The following is a 16285-nucleotide window of genomic DNA, read 5'->3' on the forward strand; positions in this document are numbered from 1 at the left end:
TCGGGGCTGCGTGGGCTGGGTTGCACAGGGTAGCGGGGACTGGCCGATGGCCAGGAGACAGCTGGGCTGGAGCTGGGCCCTGGGCAGATGACGGGGCGTCCCTGTGGGTGGGGAGGACCTCAGGGGGCGTTGCCCCACCGGGGCGGGAAGTATGGGGTGCAGATGTCCAGGGTGAACCTTGGAGCTTGGTCTCAGGATGGCACAGGACAGGAGATCCGGGGCACAGAGGGAGGCTGCAGCTGGCCGGGGCCCTCTGGAGACTGCACTGCTGTGAAGCAGAGGCCCTGGAAGTGCAGGAGTGTCGGGATCAGCGTGGGGGCGGCAGTGAGGCCACCCCTCTCTGCAGCAGGCGGCACTCTGCCCCGAGTCTGGGAAGTCCTGAGCAGCCCAGGCTCATTTGCCCCCTCCCAGTGTGGCGTGGCGTGGGTACAGTGTTTTTTGTGCCCCTCCTGCGCCCACAGGGTCAGCTGCCCACAGGCAGGGAGGGAGAGGTGGGAAGCTGCACCCTAACCCCAGCATCTGCCACACCCGGCCGGGACAGCAGCCCCTACTCCAGGGACACGGAGCCAGGCGCAGGCTCCGCAAGGGGCTTGGCATGGGGCGGGTTTGGAAGACAGAGATAGAGATGGGGCATCGCCAAGCTGAGGGGAGAGGCTGTCTCCCAGAGTGATTCAGGAAATTGGCAATGGGGCAGGGTTCAGCTTGGCTGCTTTTCCCCCCTTTGATCCTGGAGATTGAATCCACCCCCTTCACACTCAGCTACTTCCCTAGCCCTTTTCTATGATTCATTTTGAGGCAGGGTCTCATAGAGTCACTAAGTTGCCCAGGCTGAGCTTGAATTTGCGATCTTCCTGCCTCAGCCTCCCAGAGTGCCGGAATTACAGACCTGTACCACTATGCCTAGCAGCTCAGCTGCTTTTGCAGGTAGATGTCTCTTCCTGTTTTGGTTTCCCAGGTCATGAAAGGCCCCCTATCTGTGTGACCCTCATGTTGTAGCCTGTGGTTGGCTGTGCCTCTGGAGAAGTGAGGTTCCCCTTGTTCTGGGCCCAGGGGAAGGAAGGTTCTGAGTTCTGAGAGAAAATGGGCACCCTCAGAGGAAGCTCATCCTTCACAGAGGGCAGCGCCTGGACAGCTGTGGGAAGCCCTCCTTCTGTGTGGTACCTCTGACCCTAACCAGTCATCCCCTGACCCTGGCCACCAGGGGACTAGCTTCTCTCACTGGTCCTGCTCGAACTTATCCTGGGTGTCCCCCACAGGCGATGACCCACCTGGTCTGGCAGGTGCAGGGTGGGACATCACCTGTCCCCGGTGCCACGATTAGCCTGAGCTGGGACTTGCAATCCCAGCCTTAAACCTAGCGCCCGTCCCTACCCGGCCACCCTCTCACCCACCCAGGGGGCTGAGTGGGCGAGTGGGCACCTGGAAGCACAGGTGCCTGTGGGCCAGCGAGTCAGGACAGTTTCCCTCCTTGGAATCCCCTTTGTGGGCCCCTCGCCGGCGTTAGTAGTCTGTGTTCAGATCAGCACCATGAGGGGGATCGTTGGTGGCCTGGCTGGTCGCTGCTGCTGAACAGAAGGGCTCCAGGACACGCTGGCCGTGCCCGGCTCTGGGCCCTGGTGAGGGCCGCTCGAGCTGTGTTTGGTTAAATTGCACTTAGGAGGCAGACAGGTGTTGGCTTCCACAGGTGTGTGTGGCCTGACAACAGGTGCCATCTGGCCTTCCTGCAGAACCAGACTGTGAAGCCAGGAGTCAGCTAGTCACTGTCACCTGTGGGTGTCGGCAAGTGGCCAGGGCTCCTGGGTGTATGCACTTGGCCTGGTCCCTGTGTCCTCCCTTCTCAGGGCCAGGGCAGGGGAATTTGGAGTCGAGGCCCTGGGGCAGCATTCCTTTGTCACTGGGAGCTCTCTCCCCTCTGGTCACTGAGAGCTGCACCCCTTGGTGGAGCCTTGATGGCTCAGAACAAACAGGCCTCTGCTTCCAGGACGGCGCCACCCGCTCTGTCTCTGCCGACCTGTTGGTCTGGTTGAGCCAGGTCTCCGTGCCTGCGTCCCTGCGTCGCTGCGTCCCTGCGTCCTGCTCTGTCTGGGAGGCCACTGCCCTGCCTTTGGGCTCCGGGCGGCCAGGTGCTGAGGGAGGTGAGGGGAGCAGCCCCCGGCCTCGACAGTGCCAGTGCCGAGCCGGCTTGGGGCAGGGCTGAATGCGCCAGCGGCGGCGGCCACCCAGAGTGAGGCTGCTGGGGAGAGAATCTGTTTCACCTCCGCGTTCCAGGGGCTGAGTTTTCCTGAAGAGGACGAGGTCTGCTGCCCAAAGGCTTGCGGGCACGAGATGATGTGGTGAGCTCCAGCAATCTCTCTCTCTCTCTTTTGTTTCAGGTGATTTTCTGGGAAGGTTTTAATTAGGACAAAAACAAGTGCAGTTTTATTTGTAAGTTACTGTTCTGGCCAACTTTCTATACAGTGCAGCTTTCTTTTCTGTTTTGTCTTACTTTTTTGTTTTTCTGTGATACCGGGGCCTGAACTCAGAACGCTAAGCTACATCCCCAACGGTTTTTATTTTATTCTGAGGCAGTGTCGCACTATGTTGCCCCGCCTGGACTCAAACTTGGCGATCCTCCTGCCTCAGCCACCTGGGTCACTGGAATGACAGGCGTATACCAGTATTCCTGGTTAGATTTCATTTTGTTTTTGTTTTCCTCTTTTGCTGTGTGTAGAGCTTGCGTTCAGAGGGGGCGGAAGGAAGTAGGTCCTGGTTAGTTGCGTGTTTTCTGCATCAGCGGTTGGCAGCGGCTGCCTCATCCTGTTGGTTTGCAGCTTGGCCTTTGTGCCGAAGGACCCAGCAGTGGATGGCGCCAGTGGGTCCTGCCGGCGCCCACCAGTTGCCTCCTCTCTGTCGTGAGCCAGGCAGCGAGGGCCGTGGGTTTGATTTGCTCTGATCTGCTGGCTGCCTGACCCTGGCTCGTCGGTGGTTTCGGTCTTGGCTTGGGGTATGCAGAGCTTGTCCCCGCAGCCGCCCTCAGCTGCAGGCCGGGAGGGTGAGGACCCCTGGAGGAGATGGGGTTCGTGCAGCCCGGAGCTCTGGATGGAGAGTGATACCTGAGACGGGAAACAGGAGCTGCTGCCGAAAGCCAATTCCGGCAGCCGTGTGGGCGCAGCGGCCAGAGCGGCCTTGTGAGCGCCGTGCTCATCAGCAGAGGCTACATTCAGGCCTGACCTGACAGAGTGAGCCAGCGGCTGGGGCGTGAGCCAGGGGAGGGGTGTGTGTGTGTGTGTGTGTGTGTGTGTGTACGACTGTGTGTGCACGAGCATGTGTGCTGGCGGCGCTGGGGAGAGGTGTGGGGTGAACTCCGCCGCGCACCTGTGCTGCCCGCAGAGAGGCATGCTGGAAACTGACTGCCCTCCTCACCTGGGTTGCGGGCTGGCAGGGCAGGGGTGCTGGAGTATTCTGCATGGGGCCGGGCAGAATTATTCGAGATGCAGTCCTCACTGGCACTTTCAAAGTGTGCTTTGCAGGTTAATTTTTTTTTTTTTTTGGTACCAGGAATCGAACTCACAGCCTTGCACTTGCCGGGCAGGCCCTGTGCCCCTGAGTTCTATCCCCGGCCCTTGCAGATTAGTTTTTAAGAATTAAAACCTCCCTGTGCGGAATCACCAGCCGCCTGCACTTCCTGTGTGAACTCAGCTCTGTGGAATGAGACCCGCAGTGCTCTGAAGGGGGAGACGAGCGCACCCCACCGCTCAGGCCCCCACCCCCCGCCACCAGAGAGCCTGTGCTCCTGGGTTCTGCCCCCTTTGTGAAGCGGAAGGAGACACAGGTTTGGGTGTCCATCGCCTCTGCAGCCCTGGCAGTACAGGCTCCCCTGCGGGGTCCCAGCTGTGTCTTGCCGCCCTCTCCCTGGGCGGTGACAGATGTCATCCTCCGAAGCCACCTGAGGCTGTTTACCGAACGCACGGCCAGAGGGCAGAGGGGTCCTTTAGTCATAAAAAGTTCTTCCCACTGTGTTTGCTTTAGAAATTGTTTTATGCCTTCATTTCTTTTTTAAAAAATTTTGTTTTAGTGTTTTTGAGACAAGCCGCTGTGTGTATTTCAGGTTGGCCCTGAACTCGCAGGGATCCTCCTGCTTCAGCCTCCTGAGTGCTGGGATGACAGGCCTGTGCCACCACACCTGGCTCAGTGCTTAACTTCTTAAGGCCAGCGAGACTCAGGCTGTCCTCTGTGGGAGCCATCACAGCTTACAGCTGGTCCTGCAGTTGTCACCCAGAGCTGCTGCCCTTATTTCTTGGTGGCAGGATGTTGGGCCATTGTCTAGAGTGAGGGGACGTTTTCTGGCTCGGGACGGGCCAGAGGGCGTGGCCCTGTGGGGTGTCAGGGTGCCATCTCTGTCTCCTGTCTCCCCGCTGGTGGCCTTTGTCCCCATCCTGACTCCCTCTGTGTCCCTGGAGTCTGTGCCCCAGGCCGCCCATCTCCAAGTCTCAGGGCCGCAGTGATTTGTCCTGCAGTTACCTGGGCGCTGTCCCTGCGGGGGGCTGGTGATGGGCGGGGTGCAGGTGTGGCCCGCATGCGTGGGCTCGTGGGTGCACCCGGAGGAGGGGGCAGCTGTGCAGCGGTAGCAGCAGGTGCCTCTTTTGGATCACCGATGCCCCAGGGCTGATGCAGCCGGAGAGTCTGGAGCCAGGAGGACTTCCTGGAGGAGGGCCGCTTGTGGCTGGTGGGAGGAAGCAGGGAGGGCCCTGGTCCACAGCAGGGAGCAGAAGGGTGTGCACGGGGAGACTGAGGGTCCGCTGGGTGAGCGGCGGGGCCCAGCCACGGAGGGCTGTGCATAAAGACGGTGACCCTGACCAGAGACTGCCTGAAGGAGAGCAGTGTGTGTCCTTCAGGGCCTGCCCTGGCGTGAGCGTGAGCTGGGGTCTTGTGCTTCTTTGTGCCGATCCAGGCTTGCACTGGCGTGAGATTGTGGTGCCGAGAGCCCCTTGTGGGAGCCCTGGGTCCCGGCAGGAGCGGGGCTGCCCTGTCTTGCCGCTAGGCTCCATTTCTTGGTTTCCTCATTTGTCACGGTGTGAGGATGAAGTCAGGTCGCTGGGGAACCCGTGGGCCCATCTCCTGCCCATGCACGGCGACCCCAGATCAGGGCAGTGTCCTCAGCCAGGGTGGGCTCCCCTAATCCGTCATTTCTCAAACTACCTGCACCTGACATGGCCCTCGGCCCCTTGCTGGTCTCCAGGACAGGGCCACCTTTGTGGGTGCCTGGTCCCGGGGACCCCACTCCTGCAGGTTCATGGAGCAGGAGTCGTGGACTCTCAGGCTCCCCTGCCCCACCGTGCTGATCCCGCCAGGGCTCAGTGAGCTTTGGAGGAGGAGCCAGGCCCTGGGGGCCGGTGACCAGCTGCTGGGTGCTGGGTGCTGGGTGCGCTGGGCAGGTCAGGTGATGAGGGTGAGCGGAGACGGATTACACTGCGAGTGGCTTAGAGATGGGTCAGGGCAAGGGTGCGGGGCTCTGGGAGACAGTGGGCCCCCAGGCGGCCCCTCTCCAGGAGGTGGCATCCTGGCCTTTCTGGTGCTGTTGTTCGGGGTGAATTTCTGTCTTTTTCTCCTCTTCCTGTTATGCTTTGGATCTCAGACATTCCCAAGGCCTCCTCGACAAACAGAGAGGCTTTGGGAAGTTGCCCGGATCCAGTAGGCTCTGCCTTCATCCCCGGGTTACGCTGTGATTCACAATATGAGGGGCTTCTTGAAGGTCGTGAGCAGGGGCGTGGCCCTGGCGTGACTCCTCGTCCCCAGCCCCATCCTCTTGGACTCTGTCTCTGCTTCCTAGCTGCCGTGAGGTAAGCCGCTCTCTCCCCTGCTGGGCTTTCTGCAGTGACCATGGACTGCAGCTGCTGACATCATGAGCCTAAGGAAACGCTTCCTCCTGTAAGCTGATTTCCTCAGGTATTCCAGATGGTGAGGGACAGCTGGCCAGCGCTGCCACCCACTTCCTTCTGTCCAGTACCCAAATAGGGAGCTGGCTGGTGAGCTTAGGGCTCCTCACGTCCCCGCCCTGTGGCCCTCCTTGGTAGGGTGCCCGGAGGGCCCTCCAGCCCTTTTCTGGGAGCATGAAAACGGTGCTGTAGGAAGCCACCCTTGCACGGTCCTTCCTTGTGGGAGGAGGAGACCATCTGGGGGTGGAGCTGCAGTCACTGGGCATAGTCAGGCTGCCCCCCACGCCCGTCCCCGGTGGGCGAAGCTGTCTCCCTGTCCCGGCACACTGTGACTGTGCTCTGTTGGGGAACAGGACCTTTTGGGGCGAGTGGAACTGGCATTTTGCTCCTTGTAAGTGCAGGTTGATCATCTTTCCCAGGTTTCAGATCTGCTTGGGTTTTGCATTTTCTGCAGACTGGCTGTACCTCGTGTCCATTTTTCTGCTGCCTGTTTGTCAGCGCTGGACACATTAATTCTTTGCGATAGGTGTTGGAATACTTTCCCCCAGATTATCTTTGACTGCGTGTGGAAGATTTTGTCTCACAGGAAATTGTTTTTTGGTTTTTTTTGTGAGAGGGTTGAGGTGCTGGGGTTGGAGCCTAGAGCCTAGAGCCTGGTGCCTGCCAGGCAAATCGTCCACTCCCGAGCTACACCCCTGCCCAGGGAAGTGCTCATCAACCCACGCGTCTTGTACCCTTCGTGTCTCTCTCGGGAGGCCCTGTCTGGCCCCGCAGTCACAGAGAGCCCTCCCCCCGCCGCCATCCTTTAGCGCCTTCATCCGTCTTCATGCACATGCTTGCCTGCTTCCCAGCTTATTTCGCACAGGTGTGAGGTGTGGGTCTGGCCGTGTCTTATTTCCGACAGCTCCCAGGTGTGCCAGCGTCAGTGGTTATAATTCAGTCCTCCCCTTCCGGGTTAAGATGCCACCTGGGTCTGTTTCTATGCCCTCTGGCCCAGCCCTGGCCCTGCGGCCCTGTCGAGATCTGTCCCGTGCTTGGCCCAGCCTCCCCACGGCGCTCTCGCTGTTCACACTTTTCCTGGTTCTGTAACTTACTTAATTTCCCTGGTTTTGTAACTTACTTAATTTCCCTGATGTGCCTTAATCTCAGCCTGTCCTCCTTCCTCTGAAACCTTCATGTTGGGCTGGGGATTTAGCTCAGCGGCACAGTGCCTGCCTGGCAAGTGCAAGGTTGTGAGTTCGATTCCCAGTACCAGAAACAAAACAAAACAAACAAAAAAAAGGAATGAAACCTTCATGTTGTTTATTTAGGGCATTATATTACATTCATAGATAAAGCCGGGTGTGGTAGCACACGCTTGTCATCCCAGTGCCCGGGAGGCTGAGGCAGGAGGATCACTGAGTTAGAGGCCCCCTGGGCTATGTAGGGAGATTCTGTCTCAAAAAAAAATGTTTGTAGATTACCTTGCAGAGCTTTGGTTCTCTGTCTCTGTATCCTCACCCCCGCATGTGTGAATTGCGCTACAGTACACACAGCATAGAATTCACCACACTGACTATGTCACACAGTTCAGTGACATGAAGCACATTTGTGTTGTCACGCAGCTGTCACCACCTTCGACCAGAACTTCTCCTCTCCTCAAACTGAAACCATCCGCATTAAACACGCACCGGCTGTCCCTTCCCTGAGCCCCAGGCAGACGGCATTCTGCTTCCCGTTGCTGTGACCGAGCCCTGTGGGAACCTCCTGTCTCCCATGGTGCTTTGGTGACTGATGTGCTCCGTGCCTGTCCCCCTGTGTGCGCAGACAGAGCCGGCCTCCGGCGGGGTGAGCCCGCGTGCAGGTCTGTCTGAGCCCAGCTGGCGGTTCTTTTGGGTGTGGACCCAGCGGTGGGCATGCCGACTCATACTGCAACTCCATGGGGAAGTCTGGAGGAGCCCCACCCCGCCCAGCTGTGGCTGCTGGAGGCCAGGCCACGTCTCTGCTGCTCCACACACAGCTCCGGCTCCTGTCCCTGCCGGGGCCTTGTGCGTGACCAGAGCAACCTCCCCCTTGAACAGCTGCGGGCCGCATTTCCTCTCCGAGCCCCCATTTCCTCGGATGCCTTTGACCGGGTCGTAGTATTCGACACGGGTCGAGACCGCTTTCTGGCACTGCCAGACCGGAGTGTGCGCAGGCGCGGACCTGTCTGCGCAGGCGCGGAATGCAGAGCGCGCCCGGTATCGAAACCCCGGTTCAATAACCCTAAGTTATTGCAAGCTGATCAGGCCTCAATCTCCCAAGCGAGTGGACGGCGAAGGCTTAAATAAATGAGACAGTGTAATGATTTTGGGGCTCCAGGAAGGACTAACTCCCTTACAGTTTCGGTATTCTCGGAGTTTAGCCAGAGACTTCTCCGGGCAGCCCATATTTATTTAGTTTACAAACAAGGGAGGAAGATACTCAAGAAAAGGCGGGAATCTGGGGAGGACTTTTCCGAGTAATACATTATGTTAATTTAGGAGAACTGTGTTACCTCCAGGAAGGCCTTCACAGCAGGAGTGAGATGCCTGCAGCTGCAGTCTCCTTTAAGTTAATTGGGGTTGGAGCCAGACGTCCTCAGCTGTGGCCTTCGGACAACTCACAAGTAAACACGGAGAGCCAATTGGTTAATATTAAATCCAGCTCAGAGCCACTTTGTAGTGGTTGCCAACAGCCCAGCGTGCTGTAGGTGCTCGCTAAACGCTACTAGGCGGCTCAGCTGCCTTGTTCTGAATGACCAGCGACGAGGCTCCAGGCCCGAGTCCTTGCTGTCTGTCCCCTCTTGCCTGCTGGGTGGGGTGCTACACTGGCAGAATGTGCCGTGAGCACCAGCAGGTGTGGCCTCCAGGGACAAGGTTCGGGTCTGTGGCAAGTCCAGCCTCAAGGTCACCCTCCCACGTCACTGTTCCGGGTAAGCCTGCGCCGGGCATCCCCATCCTGGTTCTGAGTTTGTCTCTCTGAGACCTGCAGAGTTTCCCATCCTGCGAGGTGTTCATAGGCATGGACAGGAGCGTCACCTGCAGCCAGGCCCAGAGCCCCTGCTGCCACCTGCTTCCTTCCTCCCGCCCGCCCACCCTGCACTGCGTGGGGCTAGAGCTGTGCAGGGCTGCTGTGCGGCCCATGGGGGCTTTCCAGTGGCCTCCTGTGCCCCTGTGTCCTGCTGAGCGTGAGCTCCTCCTCCAGGGGACCTGCTTCCCCGCCGGCAGGGAAGGACAGACCAGGAGAGCTGCGTGGTCCCAGCCCTGCCGCAGCGATGGGGCTCTGCGAAACGAGCGCTTCTGCCAGCGGTTCCTGCTGGGCGTCCCGGTGCTTAGCTGCTCTGCACACACCGCAGAGGCTCCGGCTGCGCACCTGCGGCTAAGACGGGGGTGCTGTGTGTTGGGAAGTGAACATCCTCCCGGTGACACTGCCAGGTCCCCCTGTCAGTGTCACAGGCGGAGGGGCTGAGAGCTGTGGAACCACAGCGGTCAGGACCTCGAGGTGCACGGTCTAGGGAGGTGCTGGGCTGAGTGCCCCTGCAGCGCCCGCTGCTTCCCGGGCCTGGGCTGAGCCCGTTGCATTTTGGGCATTTGGGTCCTCGCTGCCCTCGGCCCCCTCTCCACGGCCCTCCCTCTCCTGTCCACCCCAGCACCTTGGGCTGGGCGCCCACCGGGCAGTGGGGTGATGCCGACACCGTCTCGGGGGCTTTATCCTGGCGTCCCTTGCTGCCGTGTGGCAGTGTCACTGTGGCTGCTGAAGCCCCGTGTGGAGATGCAGGGAGCTGACACCGTATCTGCTGGTCACTGTTTCTGAGAGTGGGTCTACATCACCACCACTGTCACTACCACTGGCCGGACGTGGGCCCCTGTACCATCCCATGTTGCCCAAAGACTGCCCGGGCACTGCCTGACACCAAGGGAGAACCTTTCTCCGGCAGGCCGAGGGCATGGCCCGCATTTGGGTCCATAGCACAATATTTGTGTCAGGAAATTGTAGACACAAGGATGACACCACCCGGTCTCAATGCTGAGAGTGAGGAGCTACTGCTAAACCACTGACAGGGAAACTGAGGCTTGGGGAGACCAGGGGAGAGCCGAGTAGCACACCAGGGACACGGCCAGCTGCTGCACTGCAAGGCTCCACCCAGGATGCCTCCCCAGCGTGCGCCCGGCACCCTTTAGCGGCTCTCCAAGCAGTGGCGCTGTTCCTGCTCCAGGCCGGGCGCAGGGCTCGGATAAGATCACGTCCCATGGCTGAGGTCACAGGCCACGGCTCCCAGGCTCTGACTCCCTCCTGCCCCACCTGTGATGCCTGTGGCAAGGCCCAGGAGGAGGAGGTGCAGCCCACCTTGGACAGGTGAGCGCCCGACCACCTTCAACCGTATGACGGTGGCTGTGGGTCCCTGGCAGAGTGACAGGTAGTGGATGATGCTGAGCACAGCTGGAAGAAATAGGAGGTGCCCTGGAAGGGATCAGGGCGGGGCACGGCCCAGGCAGGTCTTAGGGGTCCCGGGGAGTCCTGATTCCTCCTATGGGGACCTGCTGCAGTCACAAAAGCAGCGTGCAGGTCAGGGACAGCCCCAAGCCCCCAAGCTTCAACGGAGCGTTCAGCAGATGCCCCTGTGCCTCGAGGTCCCATGGGCCCTGGACCATCCAGCCTGGCCAGGTGCCCCTGCCTCCTGGAGCTCCCTGGCCTCAGGGATACCCAGGCTCACTCTGCACTCAAACCCTAGCTCCTGGTTCCTGCACATGCGCCCCAAGCCTGCAGGGTGGGAAGCGGACTTTGATGTCTACCAAGCCCCGCACTGGGCTGCTGCGGCCGCTGGATTCAGAGGACCTGCTCGTGCCACTTGTAAGCGCAGATTGCTGGGCTGTGGGGAGTTTTATGAGCTCGTTGGTAGAAGTGAAAGTTTATAAACGTACAATAAGACTGAAAACAAGTGAAGACACCACAGCCTCATCGCCCGGAGTGGCTCTCCCATGTCTTACTGTGGCCCTGGGTCCCTTGTGTCCCGGTGGTGGATGTCCCAGCTGGTGATGGCTGCTGGCCAGGGCGAGAGTCATACCCGGGGCTCAGGGCGTCCCTCCCCATTTGTAGCCTGTCCAGACACATGACAGCGACGGGGGTGATGTTAACACGCAGTGTGGAGCTGGCGGAGAGGCCGGTGGGCGCTGGGGAGGCTGGCGTGATGTCCTGTGCTGATGTTGGGGTTGCAGAGGTGCCGCGGCAGCCCCGCCTGCAGAAACGTGGTGGAGTTGGGGTGAGGGCAGTCTCTCTGGGACAGCCACGAGGGTGGGCAAACCTGCATGCATCCTGAGGCTGGCGTTGGGTAGACAGGGAGGGACAGCTGAGGGGACAGGGTCATGCCGCAGCCCCCGGGGAAGCAGGGATCCAGGGAGACGGGCTGTGGGCTGGGAGCCATGTGCACTCAGGTCCTTGGGGCCCTTCTGTGGGGACTCAGGGAGCTGTAGGGCTGGGGACCCTGGCCCTCTTTTCCTCTGCAGAATCTGCTGCATCTCCTGCCCTCTCAGCTGCGCTCACTTCCTTGTCCGTATGTCCGGGGTCTGCCTGTGATCCCAGGCCTTGCAGACTGTGCGATTTGGGCCATCTTCCCAAGAGAGAGCACCGGGCCTTGGCCCAGGACGAAGGGGCTGGGTCTCATCGGCGTCCCGGCACCCTGTGTGGACATTGTGGGGGGAAGGACTGGTGTCTGCTGGAAAGTGAGCGTGGTTTATTTGGGATGGCTGGGTGTGAGGGGTGCAGCCAGGCAGGCTGCAGGGCTGCAGAGGGAAGCCCGGGCTTGGCGATGGTCGGAGGAGGCCAGCGCCCGCCGGCTCTTGCCAGTCTGGGGTGGGAAAGGGAAATGAGGGCTTCTGCGGTTCCCAAGCCTGGCTGCGGACACTGCCTGCTTTGTGCGTCCGGAAGCCATTCAGCGCCTTCATAGGCAGTGCGCTCGCGCCCAGGGCCGGGCTGGACTCCGTCCCACTTGCACAGAGGGGCCGGGAGCCTGAGGTGCTGGGAGCCCTCCCCCCACTTCCCTGCAGGCGTTGCCCTCCCCAGGCCTTTCTGTGGAGCCTGCTCTGTGAGACGTGCAGTTACAGGGTCCTCGACCTGCGCCCCAACACAGCTGCAGCTGAGGTGTCCAAGCGTCTGCCTCCAGGTAGAGGTAGCGGGAAGCAGGCTGGGGCATGCGGGGGCACACTCTGCAGAGGGTTGGGGGTCAGGCCGGAGGCCTGTGCTGCCCAGGAAGGGTCCGACGAGGGACAGCAGGGGCCCTCGGGGAGCAGCAGCACCCAGGAGCCGTGAGGGCAGGGGCTGCCCGCCCCCCCTCCCGCCGAGGGGCCGCGGAGTCTGGGCTCCCGTCCTGTGGAGCTGGACGGGGCGGGGCTGAAGGTGCCTGGTGTATCCTGAGCAGAGCAGCTGGGCCTCGGGCCGGAGAGTTTGCCTCCTCCACGGATGGCGGGGCGTGGGGCTGGGCACTAGGCGTGGGGCTGCTGGGGACCGGGTCACAGGGCCGCAGCACCCAGGACAGCACGCGCTGCGACCCTCGGGCAGGGCGGCGTGGTGAGTGAGGACAGCTCCTGCTCTGGGGTCACATGGAGAGTGCGGGACCGTCCTAGGACGAAGGCTGGTGCCCAGCCTGGTTGATTGGTGTGGAGTGCTGACCTTCCAGCCTGCAGTGTGGACATTTGTGCTTTTACTGAACCTGGGGGTTTGGGCCAGAGGGTGGGGAGGGGCCTTCTAGCACCGCTGTATGGAGAGTCCTTCCCGGTCCTCACTGAGGCCCAGGAAGTTTATATTTGTAATCCCATGGAGAGGTTATTGGAATTCTAGTGAGTTAATTCCAGTCTACCACTTCCAGTGCAACCCATGGTGAGAATAATGAAGACACTAAGGCATATTTGTAGCTGTGGGGAGCCAAGGGGTCCCAAGTCCAGCCATGATGATGGCCATCCAGAACAAAGGCCTCCACCCAGGGCCAAACCCGGGTTTTATTCATTCGTGAAGAAGAGATTGGCTTGGGGATGAGTGACTGTGAGAGTGGCAGGAAGTAGGTGAGTGCTGTGAGCTGGGCTAGGTAGGAGGCCTGAGATCTCCTCTGCAATATGCAGAGAGAAGGATATGCAGAAAGAGTGACCTGCATGACACAACCGAGGTAGGATGTGATGTTTGGGGTCGGTGCCTCAGCTCTGATGTGTGATCCTTTATGCCCTGGGAAGTCGTAGCCTCTTAGCTCGAGGTTCCATCCCAGCCCACAGTGTGGAGCACAGCTCTCCATCCTGCCTCCCGCCTCACCCTGGCTCACACATTTTTGGGGGGAGCTATGGGAGTGGGGAAACTCTGCCCTGTGTCTTTGCTTCAGAGACTACACATCAGCACCGCGGCTGGGCCTATTTGCATTGCTTAAAGCCAATGGAAGGGATACGAAAGGTCCCAGCCAGCTCTGTACACATCAGTGCATGGAAACACGGCCAGGTTCAGCCGAAATGGAGACGACTGCTCTTCTTTCAAGGACAGTCGCCCAGGTGGTCCTCCACACCCTACTCCTGGGCTGCACGCTGGGACTCCGGCCTGCGGCAGGGTGAGCAGGGCAGCAGGAGGACCTGGGGAACTGAGCCCCATAGGTGGCCATCGTGTGTTCAGTGGACACCTGGTGACACTGGGCGCCTTTGTCTGTCTCCGGTGCAGTGGCCTTCTTAGTTGCTGAAGCTTTAGTGAGGAAGGGGCACAGCCTCAGGGGATTCAGAATAGCAGGGGAGGAGAGCTCAGTGAGAGCCGCCAGTGAGGCGGGCAGGGCACGCAGGGGGCGGGAGCCAGGGTCCGCTGCTCTGCGCAGGTGTGTGCGGCTCCACCCAGGTGCCCCTCTCCACTCAGAGGTGTGCATGGCCTTCTCAGGGGTGTGCTGCTGCCCTCGGAGGAGAAAGGGTGGCCAAGGCAGAGTCTCCGGAAGCGCAGGAAGTAGTCGTTCTGTGGCGCTAGGATTTATGTGTCTGTTCTTTTCCTGCCGTTCTACCCAGCAGTGGTGGTGCTCGGGCCAGCCGGGCAGGGGACTGTGGAGTGGGTGTTTAAGGAACACGGCTTTGGCTTTACCGGATGAAGCCTTCCGGGCTGCATATGCAGTGTTACGAACTGCGCCTTTCACAAGGAGTAGGTTGGGAAGTCTCCCGTGTATTTTACCGTAATAAAATAATGTATTCAAAAGAGCAACAGGAAAGCATAGGGCCAGCCCTGGAGAGAGAACAGTTAAAAACCACCCTGAGCTGGCGTTGTGGTGCAGCGCCCTGCGTACCCTGTGTCTCATCACTCACCCCTTAGGGTCACCTGACTGCAGCAAGGTCACATTCCAAATTGTGTCCTGCAGGAGGCCACATGGACGCCGCAGAGGCCCGGCGCACCGGGGTTCGCAGTGGGCGTGGTGCTGTCTTCCCTTGCTTTTGAGGGACGTTTCCTAGCAGAGAGGGACTTCGTGTGTTGGATTTGGTCCTAGACTGGCATCTTGGGGCGGAGCCCCTGATCAGGGCCTCCGCGTGCTGGGTCCTCGGTGAGATTCCCAGTGCTGGTTCCTGGTGGGCGTGGGCAGTGTTGGCAGCTTACGCAGGAGTTAGGAGGTGGGCTTGTACTTTTTCCCAGTTTATTCAAGCTGTCTCATAACCAAGATACTCATCTTCATATATCATATTAGCTACTCATGCCTCCTGTTTTATTCCTCATTTTTCTTTCACTTCTTATTTTGAGTCAGGATTTCATTACGTCACTAGCTTGCCCAGAATGGGCTCAAACTTGCCATCCTCCTATCTCAGTCTCCCGGCGTGCTGGAATGACGGGCGTGTGCCACCCTGCTTTGCTTTACTCTTTACCAAGTGGAGGGTTTTTACATTTGTCCAGTTGTCTGTTGGACAACTTTTTTGCTCTTTGAATTCATTTTTCAGTGTGTTTTTGCTTGAGACAGTCTCTCTATGTAGTTCAGGCTGGTCCTGAACTCACTCTGTAGCCCAGGCTGGCCTTGAACTCATGGCAGTCCTCCTGCCTCAGCCTCCCTAGTGCTGGGATTACATGTGTGGGCCACCATGACCGGCTCAGTCTCTTAATATCAACCACTGTCTCCTCTCTAGGCTTTGCTGAGTAGCAAATTCTTTTTTCTTTCTGTTGACCTGGTTTTCGGTTTACTGTTCCTTCAGCCCCTCTGGCATTCACAGTTCCTATACGGGATGTTTGTCCACCCGGTGGCCTGTCCCCACCTGTGCCCCGTGCAGCGCTATGCACCCCTGGGCTCCTGCTAGCTCCAGGGGACGCTGGTCAGCAGAACCACCTGTGTAGGTTCCACGTCCCAGGGACCCAGCTGAGAGCCTGGGCCCGGGGCATCGAGGCCCCTCCCTTGCAAGGTCCGTGCCTCAGCTCCCTGCGGCTCAGAGCCCGCTCCGCTGCCTGCCGGCCGGGGTCTGAATTCCCCACCAACTCTCGCCCCAAGCGGCAGGGCCATCCTGAGCGGGCAGGTGGGTTGCTCTGTGCTACGGGCCCAGCAGGAAGCCGAAGCCCTTCTCCCCGATGCCCTCTCCTCCTCCCACAGAAATGGTCCTGTGGCTTCCTGGGTCCAGACCCAGGTCAGAGCCTGCCCAGCATGTGTCATGTGTCATCTTGGATTCCCAGAACATCTCTGCCTTGTCAGGATCCCTCTTGCTTTGCAGGCAGAAAAGCCGGCAGGGAGCCCGGGCTGTGAGCACAGGTGCCCAGGGACCAGTGAGAGGGCGCCACACCCTGAGCTGCAGCGCTGGCCTGGAGCTGTGCTGGCCAGGGACCAGGGCCAGAGCTGGCGGCCCTTGGCCATCTGCCTGACCCGACATGGCCCTGGGCATGGGGTGCTGGACGCAGGGAGGGGCTGCCACTCCCTACCCCCTGGGTGTCTGGGGGCTACCTGGCTGTCCTGGTGTAACTGGAGAGTGTAAATTCCTTGGTGCACACAAGTGTGCATTTGCACAAGTACATGACTTGCTTCCTGGGTTGGGGGAGGAGGCCAGTGGGCCTTGGCCCTACCCTGCAGGCCTGCGGCGTGGGGAGTTCCGCCCATCTGGCTCCTGCCCGGCACCGAGGGGGCTTTGCGGAAAGGGTGGGGCCTAGCTGAGTCTCTGAGGCTAAGCTGGGTTGGACCCTAAGGGCGAAGCAGGGGGCAGAGGACCTGCCTGGCATCCCTAAGCGTGCGGAGCTGTACCTCTGCTGTGTTGGTGACAGAGGGACTTCTGGAGAGCGGTCCACCCTCCAGCCCACACTCCGTGCTGTGTTCTTCCCTTACCCTTGGGTCTGAGTCACCATGGTGAGCCAGGATGGCCCACTGGAGACCTGGGTGTCCTTCTGCCCTTCTGGGGCCTGGGGGC

General features: G+C 60.0%; 1 protein-coding gene across 2 annotated transcripts in view; it reads left to right on the forward strand.

Annotated features, from left to right (window-relative positions):
• Window positions 1-2069: 2069 nt before the first annotated feature.
• Window positions 2070-16285, forward strand: part of Gramd4 (GRAM domain containing 4) — a 53121-nt gene continuing 38905 nt past the window's right edge. Inside the window, exon 1 of one of the 2 annotated variants that reach the window (XM_005379513.2) lies at window positions 2070-2333. In XM_005379513.2, the coding sequence (XP_005379570.1) occupies window positions 2326-2333 (8 nt within the window). In that variant the 5' untranslated portion in view covers window positions 2070-2325. Of the gene's footprint in view, window positions 2334-3086; window positions 3219-16285 lie in introns of those variants that run through there. The other variant, XM_005379514.2, reaches the window with a different exon arrangement.

Source organism: Chinchilla lanigera, unplaced genomic scaffold, assembly GCF_000276665.1.
Source record: "Chinchilla lanigera isolate Chin_1 unplaced genomic scaffold, ChiLan1.0 scaffold00012, whole genome shotgun sequence".
Lineage (NCBI taxonomy): Eukaryota > Metazoa > Chordata > Mammalia > Rodentia > Chinchillidae > Chinchilla > Chinchilla lanigera.